This window comes from Budorcas taxicolor, chromosome 25, assembly GCF_023091745.1.
Source record: "Budorcas taxicolor isolate Tak-1 chromosome 25, Takin1.1, whole genome shotgun sequence".
Classification (NCBI taxonomy): Eukaryota; Metazoa; Chordata; class Mammalia; order Artiodactyla; family Bovidae; genus Budorcas; species Budorcas taxicolor.
This window is the reverse complement of record NC_068934.1, coordinates 17,868,169-17,887,302: the sequence shown is the minus strand read 5'-3', so window position 1 is coordinate 17,887,302 and position 19,134 is coordinate 17,868,169. Positions and strand designations below refer to the sequence as shown.

The following is a 19,134-nucleotide window of genomic DNA, read 5'->3' as shown; positions in this document are numbered from 1 at the left end:
TGTTATTCTATTCTAATTTTTAATTTCTTTGGCCACACCATGCAGCTTGCGGGATGTTAGTTCCCTGACCAGGGATTGAACCAGGCTCGCTGCAGTGGAAGCGTGGAGTCCTAACTACTGGACCGCCAGGGAGTTCTCTATTACTATTTTAGTTTCGGTGGTTATTTTAGAATTATAGAGCCCAGAAAAGAATCCTTTGGATTTGTGTAGGGAATATTGGTGAATTTAATGTCTAAAAAAGGCACAATGAATTATTCAACATTCCTTCCCTCCATTTGCTAGACTATCCCACCTGCTGACTTTCTCCAGGGCCACCTGTGTGACCTTGGGCAAGTCACTGGATGTCCTTGCAATTGTTTTCTTAGCTATGAGATGAAAAGACTGTTCTAGATCTATATTTCTCACTTTTGGATGTGTATGACAATCACCTGGGAGCTAGCTAAAATGCACCACTCCCCCAGGCACCCGGTTCACAAAATCTGAAGTGCAGCCTGAACATCTACCTGTATTTTTGACCAGTGTCCTGGGTGATAATGACGTAAAAAGATACAAATCAAAGTTTGAGAACCACTCTAGTAAGTGAGGACTTCTTAACCAGTGATATGGATAAGAATCACCTGAAGAATCTTTAAATACCTGTATTTATACACACGCATCTGCCTGGTCTCACTCCCGGAAATACCATTAATAATTCACAGGGTGGCTGGGACTAGGACCAAGGCTCACGGGTGATACTGACACCCCAGGTCTAGAATCACAGGAGTCAGACATACCCTGTAGAAGTGTGAACCGCTGAGGGGTCCTGGGGCCGAGAGACAGACAGGGTGTGCCCCTGAGGAACGCACGGTCTAGCTGAGGGGGCACAGGAATGACTTTGGACCCAGGGAGAGACAAGCCACAGCGGTTCATGGGGAAATAAAGGAGATTCTGGTCAGTTTCATCTTGTTTTCTCTGAGGGCAGGAACCGAAAGAAGGGGTCAGAAAAAGCTTCACAGAGGTGGAGATGTTTAAAGTTAAAAAGCCTCCCAGTTATATAACCTTGGGGTAGCCACTTCACTTCCAAGTCTCAGTTTTTTCATGGATAAAATGCAGGTAATAACATCTGACCTGTGATAGTTAGCCCTTGATTACTGTAACGACTTAGAATTATGAGAACATGAAATCCACTCTGGGCTTGCTCTCAAGGGCCCACAGGTCTATGACCGGTCAGGAGGGTGGGGTTAGGACAGCCAAGGGCCTCTGCATGATGAACATCCACGGGAGCTGGGCTTTCTCCTGCCCGCTGCCTTAGGCTGTTCAGGGCTGAACAGTGATTTCACGTGGAGGACCAGCAGCCTTAAAGCGGGGGATGTCCTCCTCCTGTCCCTGCTTAGAATATAAACTAATTTCATTCTTTAAGCACAGGTGCTTAAGACAGGCGCTTCCTTGTCTGTGTGGCTGTGCTTGGTCTTTCTCCTCCATCTGCTATAGGACTGATGAATGCTCCAGGAACAACTGGGTTTCTTGTTTACAAAGCTGGCTGCACAGGCTAATAGAAGTGATGTATGCTCTGATTAATGACTTCATTTTTGTCTCCTTTCGTTGTGCTAAATAGATGGACATCTTTTCTCCTCGCTGTTGCACAGTGTCTGCACATCCTGGCACCCTTGTCATTTCTATGTGGGTTAATTACAGGCTTTGGGGCAATTTCCCTGCCACTACATCTGTGTGTGTGTGTGTGTGTGTGTGTGTGTGTGAAAGAGGAGGGTGGAGAACACATGTGTGTGGAGCAAATGAGAAAAGATCTTGAGAGAATAAAAATTCTCAGAAAAAAAACTGTTTTAATTTTAAGAGAATAGAACATTGCCACCAAAAGGGCTCTCACAGACCATTTAGCCCAATCTGCACATTTACTAAAGGAAAACTGAGGCCCACAAGGGGAGGTTCCAGAACCAGGAGCTGCAGAGCAAAATCATAATGCAGGCTCCCTGAGTTCAAGCCTAGTGCTCTTTCCACTCAGGCTACTCTCTCAGTATTAGGAAATCGTAATTCAGAAGGAGATTAACCACAAGTGTCACAGACTTTACCCCATGGAGTTACTACCTGATCACTTCAGGTATGTGGTAGAGACATATAAGTAATGATACATGATATTCTGTATATACAATATAATAGGAATAGGAATTACCATTTATGAGATGTTTATCATGGGCCTGGCACCACTGTCCTAAGCAAGTATTTATATTCCTGATAACAGTTAATCTGGACTACAACTGTACAGTGTATTTCTATTTCGAGGAGGACAATGGGGCTCAGAGAGGTTAAACAACTCACCCAAAGTCACACAGCTATTAGGTGGCAACGGCATAGTGGTGGTGGTTTAGTCGCTAAGTCGTGTCTGACTCTGCGACCCCATGGACTGTAGCCCTCCAGGCTCCTTCATCTGTGGGCTTTCCTAGGCAAGAGTACTGGAGTGGGGTGCCATTTCCTTCTCCAGGGGACCTTCCCAACTCAGGAATCAAACCCGCATCTCCTGCGTTGCAGGCAGATTCTTAACAGCTGAGCCACCAGGGATTCCCATCAGGTAGCACTGTCTGAATGTAAATACAGGACTGCCTGACTTCACGAGTCTACAGTTTACATTTGAAACCAAGCCCTGATATCTGGCACTACTTAAGAAAACTCTCACTCATGACATTTTTATAGGCCATCATATGAAACATATTAATTGTGACTCTCAGCACAATTCTAGGAGGTAGACACAGACGATATTATTACTCCTATTTTATTGACAAGGACCCTGTGGCTTAGACACCATAGGTCATTGGCTCTAGGGCCTGCAGCATGGTGAACACGTGCTGATGGATGTCTGCTGACAACGATGGCTTCCCCTCCAAAAAGCCTTCCAGTCTCCTGGGCACAGGGGCGTCCCTTGGCTCTGGACTCTCAATGCACAGTTCTCTCTCCTTGCACCTCAGGGAGCACTTCTCCCCCTCTCCCATCTCTGTGATTCACATTCAAGTCTGATTTTTCTGCAAAAGTGAACTTATCTATGCACACACAGCACACTGCATACTCAGCAAATACTTGCTGAATAAGTGAATGGAAAGTAAGTGTGGGTGTGAAGAGGTTGAATTTTTGGAAGGACTAAAAATTGAAACTTCAGAGTTAACCCATCCTATTGGACATGAACATGTGCAAAGATGATATACTACCACTTTTTTCTTTTTATCAAACAATGACATGAAAGGCAGCATATACATCCAACAGGAGGGGACTGATAAATAATGGGACATCCATTTGGTGGAATACTATACAGCCATTAAAAGCAAATTCATAGAAGACTCTTTAGTGACATGGAGAAATATTCATGATATATCACTTAGAAAAAAAGTAGGTTACTAAAACAACTTGTTTAATGTGACTTAATTTGGTTTGTTTCTGGTGAGCATTAGAGACACACACTTAGAAAAAGGGCTAGGGGGAAAGATAGGAAGTATTAATTGGGAATATTTCTGGCAGGTGGAATTATGACAGCTTAAACTTTCCTCTGTAGAGTTCTTAGCATTTTCCCACTTTTTGCAATGATAAACAGGTTTAGCTTTTGGAAATGGAACTACCCCTACGAATGTTACTGAGAGAGTTTTGAAAGCCAAGCCTTACCCCTGGGATTGGTAAGTGTGGCTTCCGTGGCTTTTCCACCATCCCCACAGCGAGTATCATCGAAGGGGAGGCACTGGTCACCTGTCCCTGCCACCACCTCAGAGTTCTTGACGAGGTCCTTCACCACCACCGTGGACTTGATCTTGAAGACCCGCCGGCTGGTGGTGTCCGAGAGGAAGACGGCCCCACTCATGGGGTCTGTGGCCAGGTAGTATTTGTGTGCTGGGCTGTGACTGGAAAACAAGGACACACCAGCTGGTGAGCACTTTCTTCTTTCCTGACAGGCAGCCAGAGATACAGGACTTGAGATTAAGCCAAAGAGGAGACAATGTCCCTCTTTGGGGTGATGGTTCCCCAATTTTCCTGACCTCTGTGGTTGGCCTTTGCTTCTCACCCAACTATGAATGCAAGCGCTTCTTGTTGATGACTGTCATGCCCAGCCAACAGTGCGATGCCTGTGTTTTCTTTAAAAAGATTATCCGTTGAGGCTGACCAGAGGTGGTCTGTAAATTCAGACCAGAGACACGAAAGGATCTGACTTTAAAAAACACTTCAAAACGAAACAAAACAACACACAAGCTCTTCCCCCATGCAGCTTTTACAGCAGCTCCACCCCCATCTTGGGACTGACTGCTAAGGTCCCAGCCAGACTGGACCGCAGCCAGTGTCAATGGCGTCTTCTTTTGACACTCATGTTACACTTATCAGGGGCCCACTAGTCTCCTTCCTGCAGCCAGACCCAAAGAGCCACATGATTAGTCTGTGATTGGCAGCAACAGCCAAGGAAGAAGAAATGGGAGCTGTGCCGGTGATAGTTCTGTTTCTGCAAAACAGCCACAGAGAGCAGGACGCGCTAACAGATGTGAAGCTAGACGGGGACTGTACAGAGAGATGACGGAGACGAGGCCACATCTCCAGGCACAGGGCAGGAAAAATTGTGCAGGTTTGGATTCAGATCACTCTGGGTTCCATGTCTAGCTCTGTCATTTTGTGGTTCTGAAACCTGGGCAACTGACCGGGTCTCCTGAGCCTCAAGTTTTCTTCATCTGCAAAATGGGCATGTGAACCTTGCTGGTATATTGGGAACATTATATAAAATGTTATATAAATTATATGAAAAATACTCAGCATAGTGCATGGCACACAATGCTGTGTGTGCTGTGCGTAGTCACTCAGCCGTGTCCAACTCTTTGTGACCATATGGACTGCAGCCCGCCAGGCTCCTCTGTCCAGGGAGATTCTCCAGGCAAGAATACTGGAGTGGGTTGCCATGCCCTCCTCCAGGGGATCTTCCCAACCCAGGGATCAAACCCAGGTCTCCCGCATTGCAGGCAGATTCTTTACCGTCTGAGCCACCAAGGAAGCCCACAGTAGGCACTCGATAATCCTAATTATTATTTTAATTATTAGTCATTATGTCTGTTCTTACCTTCGGAGAAGACTAAGAGTAGGTATCTCTTATTAAGCTGAATTTTGCTATCATGTCGTAATGATTTACAATTTCTTCCCAGTCTAGGCCACTCCCTCACCACTTGTCATCAGCCATCCCGACAACTTGTCCCTCAAACACGTCTTCACGCCTCTTTGCACCTGTGGTTCCTGCTCTGGGGACCATCCTGTGCCCTCCCGTTCTCAGCCTGCTGATCTGCTATCCACTCTTGAGGTGTCAGCGCAAACGGTACCTTTTCTGTCAAACCTCCTCCAGCCTTTCTTCCCTATGCACTGAGATTCTTATCTTATCATATCTGGGTTACAGGACACTGGACATAAGGCTCTGGCTATTTACTTATGTGTCTGTCTCCCAAAGTCTTCCCTGGGGGCTCAGGTGGTAAAGAATCAGCCTGAAACTCTGTGTTGCAAAGAGTCCAACAGAACTGAGCAGATAACACTTGGACTTTCCACTCTGTCTCCCTAGTCCTGTCACTCCTTGATGGGAAGAGATGGGATTTTATTCTTTTCTGTGTTTCCAGTGTTCAGCTTGATGCTTTTCTAGCCCACAGCAGGCATTAAGTGCATGAGATCTCCATTTTTAGTTTATTTAAACAGTATTTTCAATCAAATCACTTAGCTTTCTTGTAACTTCTCTCTTAGGAATGGTGGTAACTGGAGAGATGCCCTATTTAGCTAGACATGTCCCCTGTGACTTTCCCTATAACAAGTGACGGATTTAATTTTCCCAGATGACATTGATTCTGGCTAAATAAAATGCACTGACCTTAGATCCTACTCTGCAATGCTGGGGCAGCCTTGAGCTTTCTGATTCTTGATGATGGCTGGAGGTCAATTTCTTTTCATACCACCCATAACAAACAGGTGCTATTCATCAAGGCAGAAACTGGGTCCTTGAGAAATATGGTGGGGCCCCTGTCCACTGAGAGTAGGCCCCCCAATCCCAAGATTTTGGCTCACGTCTTTCTGCATTGACCCAGAGAAGCGCCACTTAGGTGACGTTTCTCAGATCGGTGAATTCCAGAAGAGGGTGGCATTTGGCTGACTGTTCAGCGGCCCCCTCTTTTGTGCCCCAGAACAAATTTGAGGCTGGGGTTTCATCAGCTAACCGTAAGGGAAAGAGCAGTACTTTTGAACCGAGAGAATGTGGGTTCTAGTTTGGACAAGCCACCTAAAAGTTTCCAGCAGCAGGCTCCTCAGCCTCAGATGCTGGTGTCCCTGCCCTGCTCTGCTCACAGGCTTATCATCAGGATCAAATGAAATGATCCAGCTCAATAGCTCAGTGGCCCTTTCCAGGTGGCAGAGCTCTTGGACAATCTTCCACTCACTTCTTCCTCAGGCCACCTGCACTGGGAGCGGCACCCAGACTTCTCCCAGGAGCTGCACCCCCAGTCCTAGGGGCAGAGCTGCGGATGCGCGGGCTGCTGGTATGGAAGCATCGGCCGCCACCTCTGGGCGCCAGTTTGTCCCAGACATGGTGCCAGCCTTTTATATGCACCACCTCCTTTTCATCACAAATACCATGGAAGGCAGGTGCTTATTTAAAAAAAAAAAAACAAAACTGCTTTAGAAACCTGAGATGAGAGATGTTTAGAACCCTGAAACTTGAGCAGGCCCAGAAAGTGCTAAGTGGCAGGATGGTGTTTATCTCTGATCGGCTGGATGCCAGAGTCTGTGTTCGCTCTATTTCCCCGTGCTGCTCCTCAGGGCCTAGGAAGCTCCTCTGCCTTCCTCGCCCAGGGCGCCTGCTCATCTCTTAGGACTTAGCTCCAGCATCACCTCCTCTGGAATACCCACCTCTCCCGGATTCTGGGGTCTCTGCTTGCCCCTCCTTCCTCTGTTGTGTCTCCACCAGACTCTCAGCACATTATACTTTCAGTACCTCCAGCACCTTAAGACCCTTTTCTGCTTGGCTGTCTGATTCCTCAAGGACATCTTGGACTCTTTAGGGGCAGGGCCAGGCTCCGAGCTGGTACAGAGTCAGTGTTCCAGAAAGGCCTGCTAACTGTATGAATCAGTGAGTAAATGCCTATTGGCTTCTCTGGGATTACAGACAGGAAACACCCACTGCTAAGGATCGTAGGGTGATGGTTCTCAACACGGCTGCACATCAGATTCACCTGGAAAACTTTTCTGTTTTTTTAAAACCCTCACCCATCACATCTGAAGGGCCTGGGTATCTGTCCCTTGAAGATCACTTGGTTGCTCCTGAGGCCCAGGTGGCTTTGGAAACCATGCCTTTAGAGCAGAGCTTTTCAAACTCTGACGTGCTCATGAATCATGTTAAAATGAAGATTTCAGCTTCGCAGTTCTAGGTGTGGTCCGAGAGTCTGCGCTTCTAATGAGTTCTCAGAGGATGCCGACGTTGCTTATCTGTACTCGGAGGAGTGGGGCCTTCCTTAGAATACTTTGCAAACCACAGATGTGAGAGATGGGACATGGCCCACTGCTGAGACCCCAGGCCTGGTGCTGTGGACAGGGACCCTGTCTGATCCAGTTCTGATCCGCAGTATCCTGGGCAGGGCTGGGCACAGAGTGGGCTCACAGTTCCACTGCCAGAGTTTGCGCAGGAGTTCCTGAGGACCTGCATTCTTTCCCACTTCCTTAAACACAACCCCGGTGCCTCTGGAAATTATGCAAAATCTTCAGGGCTATAAGGTATTAATCCTGAAGTAAATGAGCTGCAGTGGGCCTCACTCTGACCTCTATCTGGACAATGTGGGGAATTTCCTAGTAGGAGCTGTGAGCCCAGGAGTCTCTTGGCACCGAAGGCAACATATCCCCTGTTCTGAGTGGGGATTTTCCCTCTCCTTCAGAATAAGACCTGCTTTGTGCAAAGGGGTGTCCTATGACCACATCAGGTAGCAGCCTTGGCAGACCTTGATCCACTGGTTCTTGGAACTAGTAGAAAGGGCTTGAGCACTGGAACCACACCGACAGGGGTTCAAACACCAGCCCCGTCATCCACGTGATAGGTGACCTTGGGCAAATTATTACTCTGCGCCTCAATTATTTGTCATCTGAGAAATAGGGATAATCATAGCTACTTCCAAGGGCTACTTTGAGGACAAAATTGTATGATGATTGTAAACCTTTGAGGATAGTGCCTGCTCCATTAAAAAATAAAAATGCCCAATTAATGGCAGCTGGTTACCTCGAGAAACCTCCAAAACATTTATGTTACTGCACAATGAAAAACACCAGTATGTCATACTTAATACTGTCTGTCTAACCTATTTTCTGAGGCAACTAAGGAATCTTTTCGAGTTAACATAGTATGTGTAGCTGGGTTTGACAGAGATTTGTTGTTCAGATGTACTTCTGAACAACAGACTTCAAACATTCCTCCATGACCCTAGAGGAGAGATCTGGGAGGAGGTGAGGACCCTTAATCCCTCAAGGAAGGCAGGGAGGACAATGCCCAGGGGACTGGGGGGTCTCTATGCTGAGCAAGCCCAGCATAGAGTGGTGGGCTGAATTAAGGTTGTAAAGGCAAAAGAGAGAGAGAGAGAGATACACCCACGTAGGCTGAGTCCTAGCCTGAGCCTCTAGTTCCTTGGAGCAGCTGGAACAGTAAATGCTAAAGGACTAAGAGGATGGAATTTCAGAATTTCTTTATCCATTTCTGGCATTTACTGATGGGAACACTAAAGCTCTGAGAGAGGGAGGGATTTGCCAATATCCAGGTGCTAGTTAAAATCAGAGCTGGAGCTCAGGTCTTCTCCCTCCTGACTGTCCTTAGAAAACTGGAAGGCAGAAAGAAATTCCATTTTTCCCTTCTATTTTGGTTCACTTTCAAAATAGGTTTTAGCACCTGAGAAAACAATGAATTGAGAGAGGGCAGGGAGCCAGCTCTGAAATCACACCATGGGTACATCAAAAGATCACTAAACCGCACAAACAAGAGGTACCAAAATCACGACTCAATTCATAGATGATGCCGTTGGAAAGCAGGAAAGCTGTGTGACCAGCCCAAGGCCACATGAATGTGCGCAAAGCTGGACGAGCACCCTGGCTTCTGACTCTTGCCAGCTAGGTCCCCCCGTCTCCTACCTGTGGCCCAGGCAGTCACCACCACTGACTGGAGGTTTTAATGGCAAGTGCTAGGTTTCCATCCAAGATCTTCATATGAAATGTACTGTGTTTGCTAAAAAACTGAACTTGAGGGCACATATAGTTCATAGTTCAGTAACATCCATACCAAGTTCTTTGGATACCTCTATTCTATTTCAGTGTCAGGAAAAATACTGCTCCTCTGAGAAGAGGGCATATTTTCCCATTTCTGGTAATGTAAACCCTGAAAACAATTATGCTTCTCTGTTTAATCTGACTGCTAGGAAGCTCAGAGTCCTATCTGATGTGTAATCACATATATGTGTTTTCTCCTTTTTTCTTTTGTTCCCAAATTCTATTTAATTTACTTTAATACATGTATCTTTGGTTGTAAGAAGACTGAATTCCTTTTCAGGATAGACAGCGACATAATCATCATCATCTAATTGTTATGATGATGATAATAATAGTAACAATAACAATAATAATAATAATAACTCATTAGAGTGCCTGGCACAATGCTAGATACTTTATAAATAGCCTCTGTATCCCATATAACAATCTCCAAGGGAGATTTTATTATCTTCAAATTAGAAACTAATGCTCAGATAGATTTAAACAGTTTTCCAAGGTCACACAATTGAGAGCTTCGGTTTCCTCATCTGTACATTGGATGTGTCATGAAAAACTACTTCAAAGGCGGTCTGAGGGTGCATTGCTATAATCCATGTAAAACGCTTAACCTGCTTTCTACTACACGTTAAGTGCCCTCTACACATTACTATTATCATCTTAAAAGAATATATATGATTGCCATGCTATTACTATAATTACACAGACACGGACATACTCACTGTTGGATTGGGATCTGTCTGACTCTCTACTGTCCTTATCTCAAGTAAGTGCCCACCCACGTGCCAGTCTGCTCTGCACCCACCAGGTAACTGAGAGCCACGTGGGTGGTAACGCAAGCCACCCCTCATGTGCCATGGCTGCTGCCAGGCCACCCGGACGCGTGGGAGGCGGGGGGACTCTGAGGCGACCGTCACCTAGGAGGCGGACGAGCGCCACAGCCCGGGGACGTCAGTGTGTCTGACGAGGGCCACTGCTGCTTGCTGCAGGGCCACTGGGAGCCTACACAACAGATCTACTCTGTGACAAAGCTCCTGTTTGGGGCTTCTCCCTGTGGGTGGCGTGTATGGCCTGAACATCCTCCCCCATCTGGCCTTGCTAGCAGACCTCCTGGAGCGCTCCCTTGGTGTCCCAGCCTCCAAACCCGAGGCACCTGGAATGCCCAGAGACGGATGAATCTGCAGCCTATCTTCTGCCAGGATCTCTGCCTGATTGAGTCCTTCTCACGGCATTCCCACTGTGATCCTCCAAGTCACTCAACGCAGTGGGGATAATCTCCTCCTTCATGCCCAGGATAATCAGACTAGGGTGTGCAAATTACTCTGCCAAGGTTAAAATTTCCCCCTATTACTCAGCCTGTCATGTCCACAAACGACCAAAATAAATGCTGTGCTGTGCCAGAGACGAAAGGAGCTCAGGCTCTCCCTACCCGCCTTCACCATTATTAATGACTTTCTTTCACTATAGCCGATGTACCCCCAATCAGATCCAATCACAGAGGAGTCATTTGCCACGGAGCGATCTGAAATTGACACGTGCAGCTTACCATACAGCATGCAACAAGGCAGGGAGAGACAGGAAATTCTCCACTGGTTGGCTTACCTATGTCTGAAATCTTTATTTCTGACAGAAGACAGGACAGCAGGGAATAGAAGAAAGAATGAAGTGTTAGCAACAGGGTTAGAAGTATTATTAGCAGCCTGAAAACTTGACAGCAACGGTTCTGTACAATACTGTAATAAAGACTTAGCAGCTCTGACACTGATATATTTCATATTGGATATTACTTGTCAGTGAGCTCACTTATAAGCAGCTACATATCACGGAAGCAGCATGGTTTCACCTGCACCAACACTGCTGACTCTAGCAGAAGAGGGTGCGGTTGACCCGGGTGGCTGCTTGCACCAGGGCTAAGCCAGAGGCTGGCGTGGTCAATTCCTCCCCTGCCTGGAGATGCGCACTCAGAGATACGCTCACTGCTGTGTCTCCGTTTCTGTGCATGCTGCCCTACTGAGAGTGACCCAGACCTGTGTGGCCCACCACGATCGTCCTCCTGATAGAACGGAGAATTGGAGCTACATTCTGCTTACAGGGGAGAAGGTGACACAGAGAAACAGTCCTGGGAAAGAGGACGGGAAGGAAATATCCTGAGATGATAACCTATCAATAAATTATTTTTTCCCCCAATGTAATTTCCTCCTCCCTTCCTTACATTCTATCTTCCATGATCTCTCTACAACTATGGCAGGGAGACAGGGAAAGTGGGCTCTCTAATTTAAAAGATGTGAAAATGGAAGTCCAGAGAGGGTAAGTGGTCCGGTTTCAGTTCCTCTGCCAAGGTGGGCTGACCCCTAGCCTGTGGCTCTCTCTCCACTAAGGCACAGGAAAGAGGAAGACAAGGGGAGCAGCTAGAGGACTAAAGCAAATACACTCAGGGGTTCCTGTCTCCCTGGCAGGTATCTATGCTGGTCAGACTCGTAAAAGAGAGAAAACAAAATGGGCAGAGACTCTCCTGTCAACGGCCTGGTTCTCATTCCGCCTGATGTCTGATTTCCTGTGTCCACAGAATGTGAGCTTCTGCTTTTTTTCATGGCCAAAGAGCTCCCCACTTCCTTTGTCCCGCTGTGGGTCGGGTGGGTGAACACAGTGCTCTCATCTGCAGGGCGGTGACAGCTGTGGCCAGCCGGCCGGCCTTCCCCTCCTCTCCCGTGTGCCCTGCAGAGAGGGGTTCTCAGCGGGCACTCACCTCCGGGATAAGTAAACATGGCGCTCAGCCAAGGTGGCCCCCTCTGGGCCCCGTGACGGTGCTTTGGCGAGGCAGAGCTGTGTGGCGGCCTTCTGGGTTTGGGTCTGCCAAGCTGGACCCTGGGCAGGTTCCTTAAATTCCCTGAGTCTCCTTTATCTTATTTGTCAAGGGCAACAGTAATAATTAAATAATAGCAAATAATAGCAAATAATACTAGCAGAGTGGTCTTATTAACACCAGGCAAATAGAAGAGGCGTTGCAAGAGAGAGTTTCCTCTTCCCCTGGTTACTTCCCAGCTCAAGGGCCCATCCTGCTCACAGGGACTCAAGCCCAGGAGATGAGCAGAGTCCACTCTCTAAAACAGCCCTGAGAAACCCGGCACAGTTTCTGCTGAAAGGGAGGGTGGGCTCCCCCATCTCTAACCAACCGCAGCCCCGGTTTGGTGCCAGGAAGCAGGAAAAAGATTGAAGGGCTTCCAAGGAGTCTAACTCAGTGGTTGGCCGCCTCCTCCATCATCTGGACAGCAAGGGTGTCTCCCTGTCCCCAGGGTGGTTTGTCTGCATCTCCGTGCCCCGTGGAGAGCGGCGTTGGCTGCCTCAGAGCCTCCGGCTCACAGGTCAGCCTCTGGGAAGTGACCGGGGAGGCTCTGTTCTGTCCCCTTCTTGGGCCAGTGGGTCCTGCCAGGTGGGCCCGTAGGGTGGTGAAGGGACATGCTAGGAACCATGGGGGAGGCCTCACTGAACATACCTCAGCTCCAGGATGTTGGTGACGTTCCCGGAGGGGAAGATCCTTCGGATGTAGTTGAAATCTCCCACGTAGAGGCTGCCGTCGGCGCCGCACGTGAGGGCCACGGGGGCCAGGAGCTTGTTGCCGTCGGCGAGGCCGTTGCAGCTGGGACAGGAAATGCTCCTGCGGCGCCCATTGCCCATGATGCTCCCGATGACAGGCGGCTGCTGAGACACAAACTGGTTCTCCCCATTTCCCTTGTGCAGGATGCCTGGGAAAGGGCAGAGGAACGGAGTCAGAGATGGGGCTGGGGTGGTTCTCCCTGTGGCTGCAGAGCTGCCCTGGTTTTGCAAGGGATGCCAGATCTCTGCCTACTGCTTCCAGACCCAGCTCCAAGGCTGCCTCACCCCATAAGGAAACCCAGGTTGTCCTGGACAGGACACGCTGCTCTGCTGATAGACTTCCCAGGGCAAGGCTGTAGGACGGGTGCTGTTACCCTCCCGGTATTGACAGGGGACCCCTGACATCACGTATTGATGTATGACATCACACAGATGACAGGAGGAGCACTTCTGAATCCCGGCTCTGAACCATTCAGCTTCACTGACTCTCAAATAAACTGTACACACTGCACGGGCCAAGTTTGTGTCTCCATCACAGCACAGAACTGTTTTTTTTAAAGTGTGCAATAGCTTTCTGTCTTAAAAAACCTGAAGTTACATACCTTATTTTAAAAAATAGTTTATTACTAAAAAGGTAAGCATCATTGTATGCTTCGGCAAGTAGTGGTTTTTTGTAGGCGGAGGATCTTGCCTTGTTGTTAATGGCACAGCACAGAATTCTTTATTGCACTTATCTGTCCTCTCTCTACCATTTCAGGTGTGGAGACAATGTCCTTCCCCCTCTGTATCTCAGTGCCTAGCACAGAACCTGACATAGAGGAGATACCGAGAGATGTTCATAGACATGCATGAAGGAGACTCAGTCTACACTAGCCCTGGACTTCATTCACCTCCGGACTTCTGTTTGCAGTTATTTTGGCTTTTCTGACACTTATGACCAAGCCGAGTCCTAACTACTACTCACAGGTCAGTTTCTGGACGCCTTGTTCTATCCTATGGAATCTATGTATCTGTTCCTGTAAACAGCATCACACAGTTTTAGGTATTATGGTTTTCCAAAGATAGCTTAACATCTGGCAAGTGCCTCTGTTTTGTTCTTATTTTAAAGAGTGCCACAGCTATTTATAAATCTTTATTTTATTACAGACTTCAGAATTGGTTTGTTAATCCCTGCCCCCCATACGCAGTGGTTCTGATGGGCATTCTTGCATCTATAGATTAGGTAGGACAGATCTGACATCATCACCATATTTACTTGTCCAATCTTGAAACACAGTCCCAGGGAGCTATCTAACATACATATCTGGGATTTCCCTGGTGGAGCAGCCATTAAGTGTCTGTCTGCCAGTGCAGGGGACACAGGGTTCAATCCTTGGTCTGGGAGGATCCCACATGCTGCAAGGCAACTAAGTCCATGTTCCAAAACTACTGAGCCCGTGAGTCTAGAGCCTGCGCTCTGCAACAAAAGAAGCCACTGTAATGAGAAGCCCGTGCATGGTGGCAAAGAGTAGCCCCAGCTCGTCACAACCAGAGACAGCCTGCAGGCAGCAACTCAGACCCATTGCAACCAAAAGGAAATGAATAAATAAATAAACCTTAAATTACAGATCTGCCAGTGGCACTCCATGCTGTAAACCCTTCAGAGGCTTGAGGTTTGCCTCTGGGTGGAGCTGAAGGTCCTAATCTTCCTACCTGGGACTCCAGCTGCTCAGGCCCCCACTCCGGCTTTTGCTACTCCCTTCATTCCACCCTGTGCTCAAAACGCAGTGATCCTTTCTCTCCAATCACTCCTCTCTCAGGCTTCAGGGCTTTGGCATGGACTGTGCTCTCTGCCCAGAATGTCCTTGCTGCTTGATATACACGGCTAACGCTGTAGAGCCCTGGAGACCCAGTTTGGAAGTTCTCTCCAAAGACACAACCTGCTGAACCAAGGAGCTGAGTCAGGGGCTTCTCTTCTGAGCCCCCACAGTGTTCCCAGCTTCCCTCTGTGACAGCACCATCCATGGCATGGTGTGAAAACTGCCTAAGAAGTGTCTGTCTTGCCCAGAGTGTAAGCCCTTGAAGCCCTTCACTTCTGTATCCCTGGCGCCCAGCAGGGACGAGTACAGAGCAGGTTGCCAAGGAGTATTTATATTAACCCTTCTGACCAGTGGATCACACAGGAGCCTATGGAATTTCAAGTGTGTGTGTACGTGTGTTTTTGCCTCACAGGGAACAAAGCACATGATACAAGACTCACACCATGGCCTAGCTCCTGGAATTCTACTAATCCACTCACCGCTTTGGATGTTGAGGGCATGGTGCTTGTCCAGGCTCCATCCTCCCAGCTTGGAAGCATCGATTTCATAGCCCTGCAGCACTGCTGTTCTTTTCTCCCACAGGATCAGATCTGGGCAGGATTCATACTCATAACCCACGGAAACTGTAGGAAAAAAAAAAAGCACAAAATGCACACGTGAGCAAAGCCTCTTCTTTGGCTTTAGACCTGCATGCAAGGCCCCTGCTTGTCTTGGTTTGAAAAGAAAGAAAGATCAGATTCCTAAGCGGCAACGAGATCTATATGCAACACTAACCCAGGCAGGCTGAGCCTGAACACCCTTTTTTGGGGTGTGATGGAACACCACTGTGAAGTGAAAGTGTTAGTCTCTCAGCCACGTCTGACTCTTCGTGACCCCATGGACTCTAGCCCGCCAGGGTCCTCTGTCCAAGGAATTCTCCAGACAAGGATATTGGAGTGGGTAGCCATTCCCTCGTCAAGGCGATCTTCCCGACCCAGGGAACGAACCCATGTCTCCTGCATTGCAGGCAGACTCTACCATCTGAGCCACAGGGTAAGACCTTGGCACATCATTAGGAAATGTTAAACAAATGTTCTAAATACTTTAAGGACCCATGTCAACTGATTCCAGGGAAATGGTCTTTAGTATGGAAAGTACTTTAGGTACTGAAGTCTTCATGCAGTGTTATTCATAATAGTGGAAAGTTGGAAGTAATCTAAAGGTTGAAAGGGGATGAGAGGTTGAGCAAACCAAGAGCATCCGCTTGAGGAATATCAGCCCCTGGAAATGGTGGTTATGAAGGTCATGGGTGACGTGGAAAGTGCTTAAGGGGTAATGCTGAGTTAAAGGACTGGTTATATACGGTACTAAATCAAAGTTTAAAAAAACTATACATGAAGAAAGAAAATAAATTTTAATGTTAAGAAGTAGTTTTATTTGCTTATAGGACTATGGATAACTTTATTTCTATTTTTTTGGCCCATTTATCACATTGTTATTGATGAACATGGAAGTACTTGAACAAAGAAAAATAAATCCAAAATCACTGATAATGAATATGTGGAAAAGGAGCTCCTTTAGGGTACTCTGAAAGATGGAAGTTGCTTTGAGGTCTCAAAACTTGAAATCATCTCCAGTTTCACTTCTGTTTCATGGATCCAGGCCTCCTTAGGGGATCACTGGGGGGGAGGCTAACCATGGAGGACTCCCCAAGGCTGGGTTTGTGAAAAGCCCTGTGACCGCCCTATGGAAAGGGACTGGCAGAGACAGGAATGCTGTTTCTTCCAAGTATCTCTCTGGGCAGACACTGCTTTCCAGGGGGCAATACCCTGCCACATGCTCAAGATGGGAATTAACACTTGGGCAGCTCTTTAGAGCTTCCTTTAGGTGCCAGGAGAGACTGCTGGCTCCCCACAGCAGGACGGAATGTGCTGGAACGTGCTCCTGTGGTCTCCTCCCCGTGACCTTGAGCCCCGCAAGGAGCCACTCTCTGCTTTTTTGTGGTCCCCAGTCTTCTCAGGAAAGCAACCCTCAGCCCCAGTGTCTGTGCAGAGAGGCCTTGACGGGCTGGAGAGCACTCAGAGCTCTCACGTCACCTGAAAGAGGTGGCAAGGCTTCATTGCTTTTGAAGAGACCGCAGAAGCAGCTTGGCTTCCAGAAGGGACTGTGAACAGCGAGGGACGGCATCTTGGCTCCCAGCATGCCCAGTGGGGAGGGGGCAGAATGCAAAACTGCAGGGGAGCTCTGGGGAAAATCCGGCCCAGCTCCTTCCCTGTGCGGCCCTGGGAAGCCCCCTCACCTCTGGGCCTCAGCTTCCTCGTGCAGAATACGAGGACACTTTCTGACTCACAGGGCAGTTGTGAGGATTAACTGAGATATCAGCGTATAGAGAGTTCACCCCCCGGAGCAGATGCTCAACAGACCCTCTTCTTGCCTGCCTGCCTTGCTTCCTTCTCCCTTCTTTTTACGTTACTTCTTCTCTGCCTCCTCACTCTGCCTTTGATGAATCTAGAAAGGGAATGAAACTGGAGCAAGGATCAAACAAGGGCAGAAGACCAAGAGCCCTGTTCCCCTGAACGTTCCTGTCTCCTGAGGACGGCGCTGGGGCCTACAGTGGGGAGGCTTACCGAAGGCTTCTGAGAGCCCGAACACCTTCTGGTTGTAGACGTCCGTCTTGTCCCAGATGAAGTAATAGGACAGGTCTGGGGCGGCGGCAAACCACTTCCTAAAGAGGCGGCCCTCAACCGCCACCATAAGGTGGACCTTCATGAGGTTGAAGGGGATGGTGGGGTGGGTGAGGCTGATCCTCAGGACAGATTTGTAGCCGGGGGTCCGGCTGCTCAGGTAGCTCAGCCTCATCTTGCAGCCAGAGATGGCGATTTCCTCCTGCAAAGCCTGGAGAGACAGATCACAGTGGGTGACGGTCACGGAATCACTGGCAGAAGGGAGGCGGCCACAGCCCCACGGACTGCGGGTGTTGGAGGGGCAGAGGAGGAAGAGGGGGAAGGAGGAGGAAGCAGACTGCAAAGAGGAGCGGGAGGAGGAGGGAGGAGGGAGTGGGGGAGGAGGACAAGAGCCAGAGGCCTGGTGTCCGGGGCGCACGCTCAAGTGGCACATCCCCGCCTCGCTGAGCCTGTGGCTCTTCCTCCTTTCAACAGGGAGGACGATGTTCAACTCACTGCATTAGTGAGAGGATAAGGTGACGCGTGTAAAAAATACTTAACATCACCTCTCATTCACCTGCTGTGCCATCCCAGAAGACCCACGGAACCTCGGCGTTGCAGTTTCCCCACTGGGTTAGTTTGCGGACCAGGGAAGGTCACGTATATATACGGCCCAGCACGTAACGGTTACCCAAGAAATGTTTCTAAGCGGGATGACGGTACTGTGGCTGTTGCTGCTGCTGCTGCTGGAAGCAGGGGGCACTGTGAAGACAGACCTTGCCCTGGGATCAATGTGGAGAGCTGTCTCAACTAGAAGAACTGCTGCTCTCTCAAAACCTTCCTAAGGTAAGATAAAGTGACTTTCCTCTTCAGGAGGGTAAACAGAGGCTACGAGATGTTGATGGAGACATTACGCAGGGCTGGCAATACAGGCTGCCAGGGACCAGGAGCGAATGGTCCCAGCTCACCGGCAGAAAGAGGGCAGATGGGCTGCTCGGAGCCTGCGTGCTCCAAGGCTGTGCTGGAGGAGCAGCGTGGTGGGGAAGGCAGTGCTCCACCTGCTAGGGCGAAGAGCTCAGCTCCAAGACAGGACGCTGAAATGAAAGGCCAAGATGCCGAGCATGTGGCTGAAGGGGAGAACTTTTATCGGCTCAATGCTCTGGGCTCTGTTTCAAGAAGGGGACGTCAAATCAATTGAGGCTAACGTATCCATTAAAAGGACAGTGATTATTTTACTCTCGTGTTCACAGGGGAACTGGGCCTTCACAAAGAAAGGCCTCTTCCTTTCTGTCCATGTCATAGATGGTAATGAATTCTCACTGGTGCTCCATTCTCCTGAACACATGATGTTTCCGGGATGGGGGCCTGTATGACAGCAATCTTCCCCAGCTTCGGCTCACAAGTTCTAGGCAAAGCAGGGCTCGAGTGCCATCCTGATGCGCTCATACATATTTAGTAATACTTTCCTTAACACACCCTTTAAAATGCACATCTCCCTGTACTTGCAAAGGCTAGCCAATGACAGGACTGGGGAAACCCAGATGTCATGTATTTCATGATATCTGATAATAAGCAAGGTTTGTGACCCAGCCAGGCTTGCAGACATTCAGCCCAGGGAGCACTGTAAAGAGGAGGGGGACCCTTCACCTCATTTGTCCCAAAGTCCCTGCTCCTGGGAAGCTGTCTTGCTGGAGCCAAACCAGGGCTGAGTAACAAACCATCCCTCTCCAGCAAGCTCCATCTCCACCGACAACCATCTCCTAAGAAAGGTCAGCCTGGTGGTGGAGACAGGAGACAGGCGCTGAATCTCTGAAAAGGAGTGA

At 48.6% G+C, this 19,134-nt stretch overlaps 1 protein-coding gene across 1 annotated transcript in view; it reads right to left on the bottom strand.

The window, feature by feature from the left end:
• The window catches only part of TENM4 (teneurin transmembrane protein 4), a 441,581-nt gene that overhangs the window by 46,949 nt on the left and 375,498 nt on the right, over positions 1–19,134 (bottom strand). The window contains exons 18-22 of the mRNA XM_052662001.1: positions 17,276–17,543; positions 15,149–15,292; positions 12,770–13,019; positions 10,879–10,899; positions 3,643–3,875 (exon numbers count right to left, since the gene is read on the bottom strand). Coding sequence (XP_052517961.1) covers positions 3,643–3,875; positions 10,879–10,899; positions 12,770–13,019; positions 15,149–15,292; positions 17,276–17,543 — 916 coding nt within the window. The remainder of the gene's footprint in view (positions 1–3,642; positions 3,876–10,878; positions 10,900–12,769; positions 13,020–15,148; positions 15,293–17,275; positions 17,544–19,134) is intronic.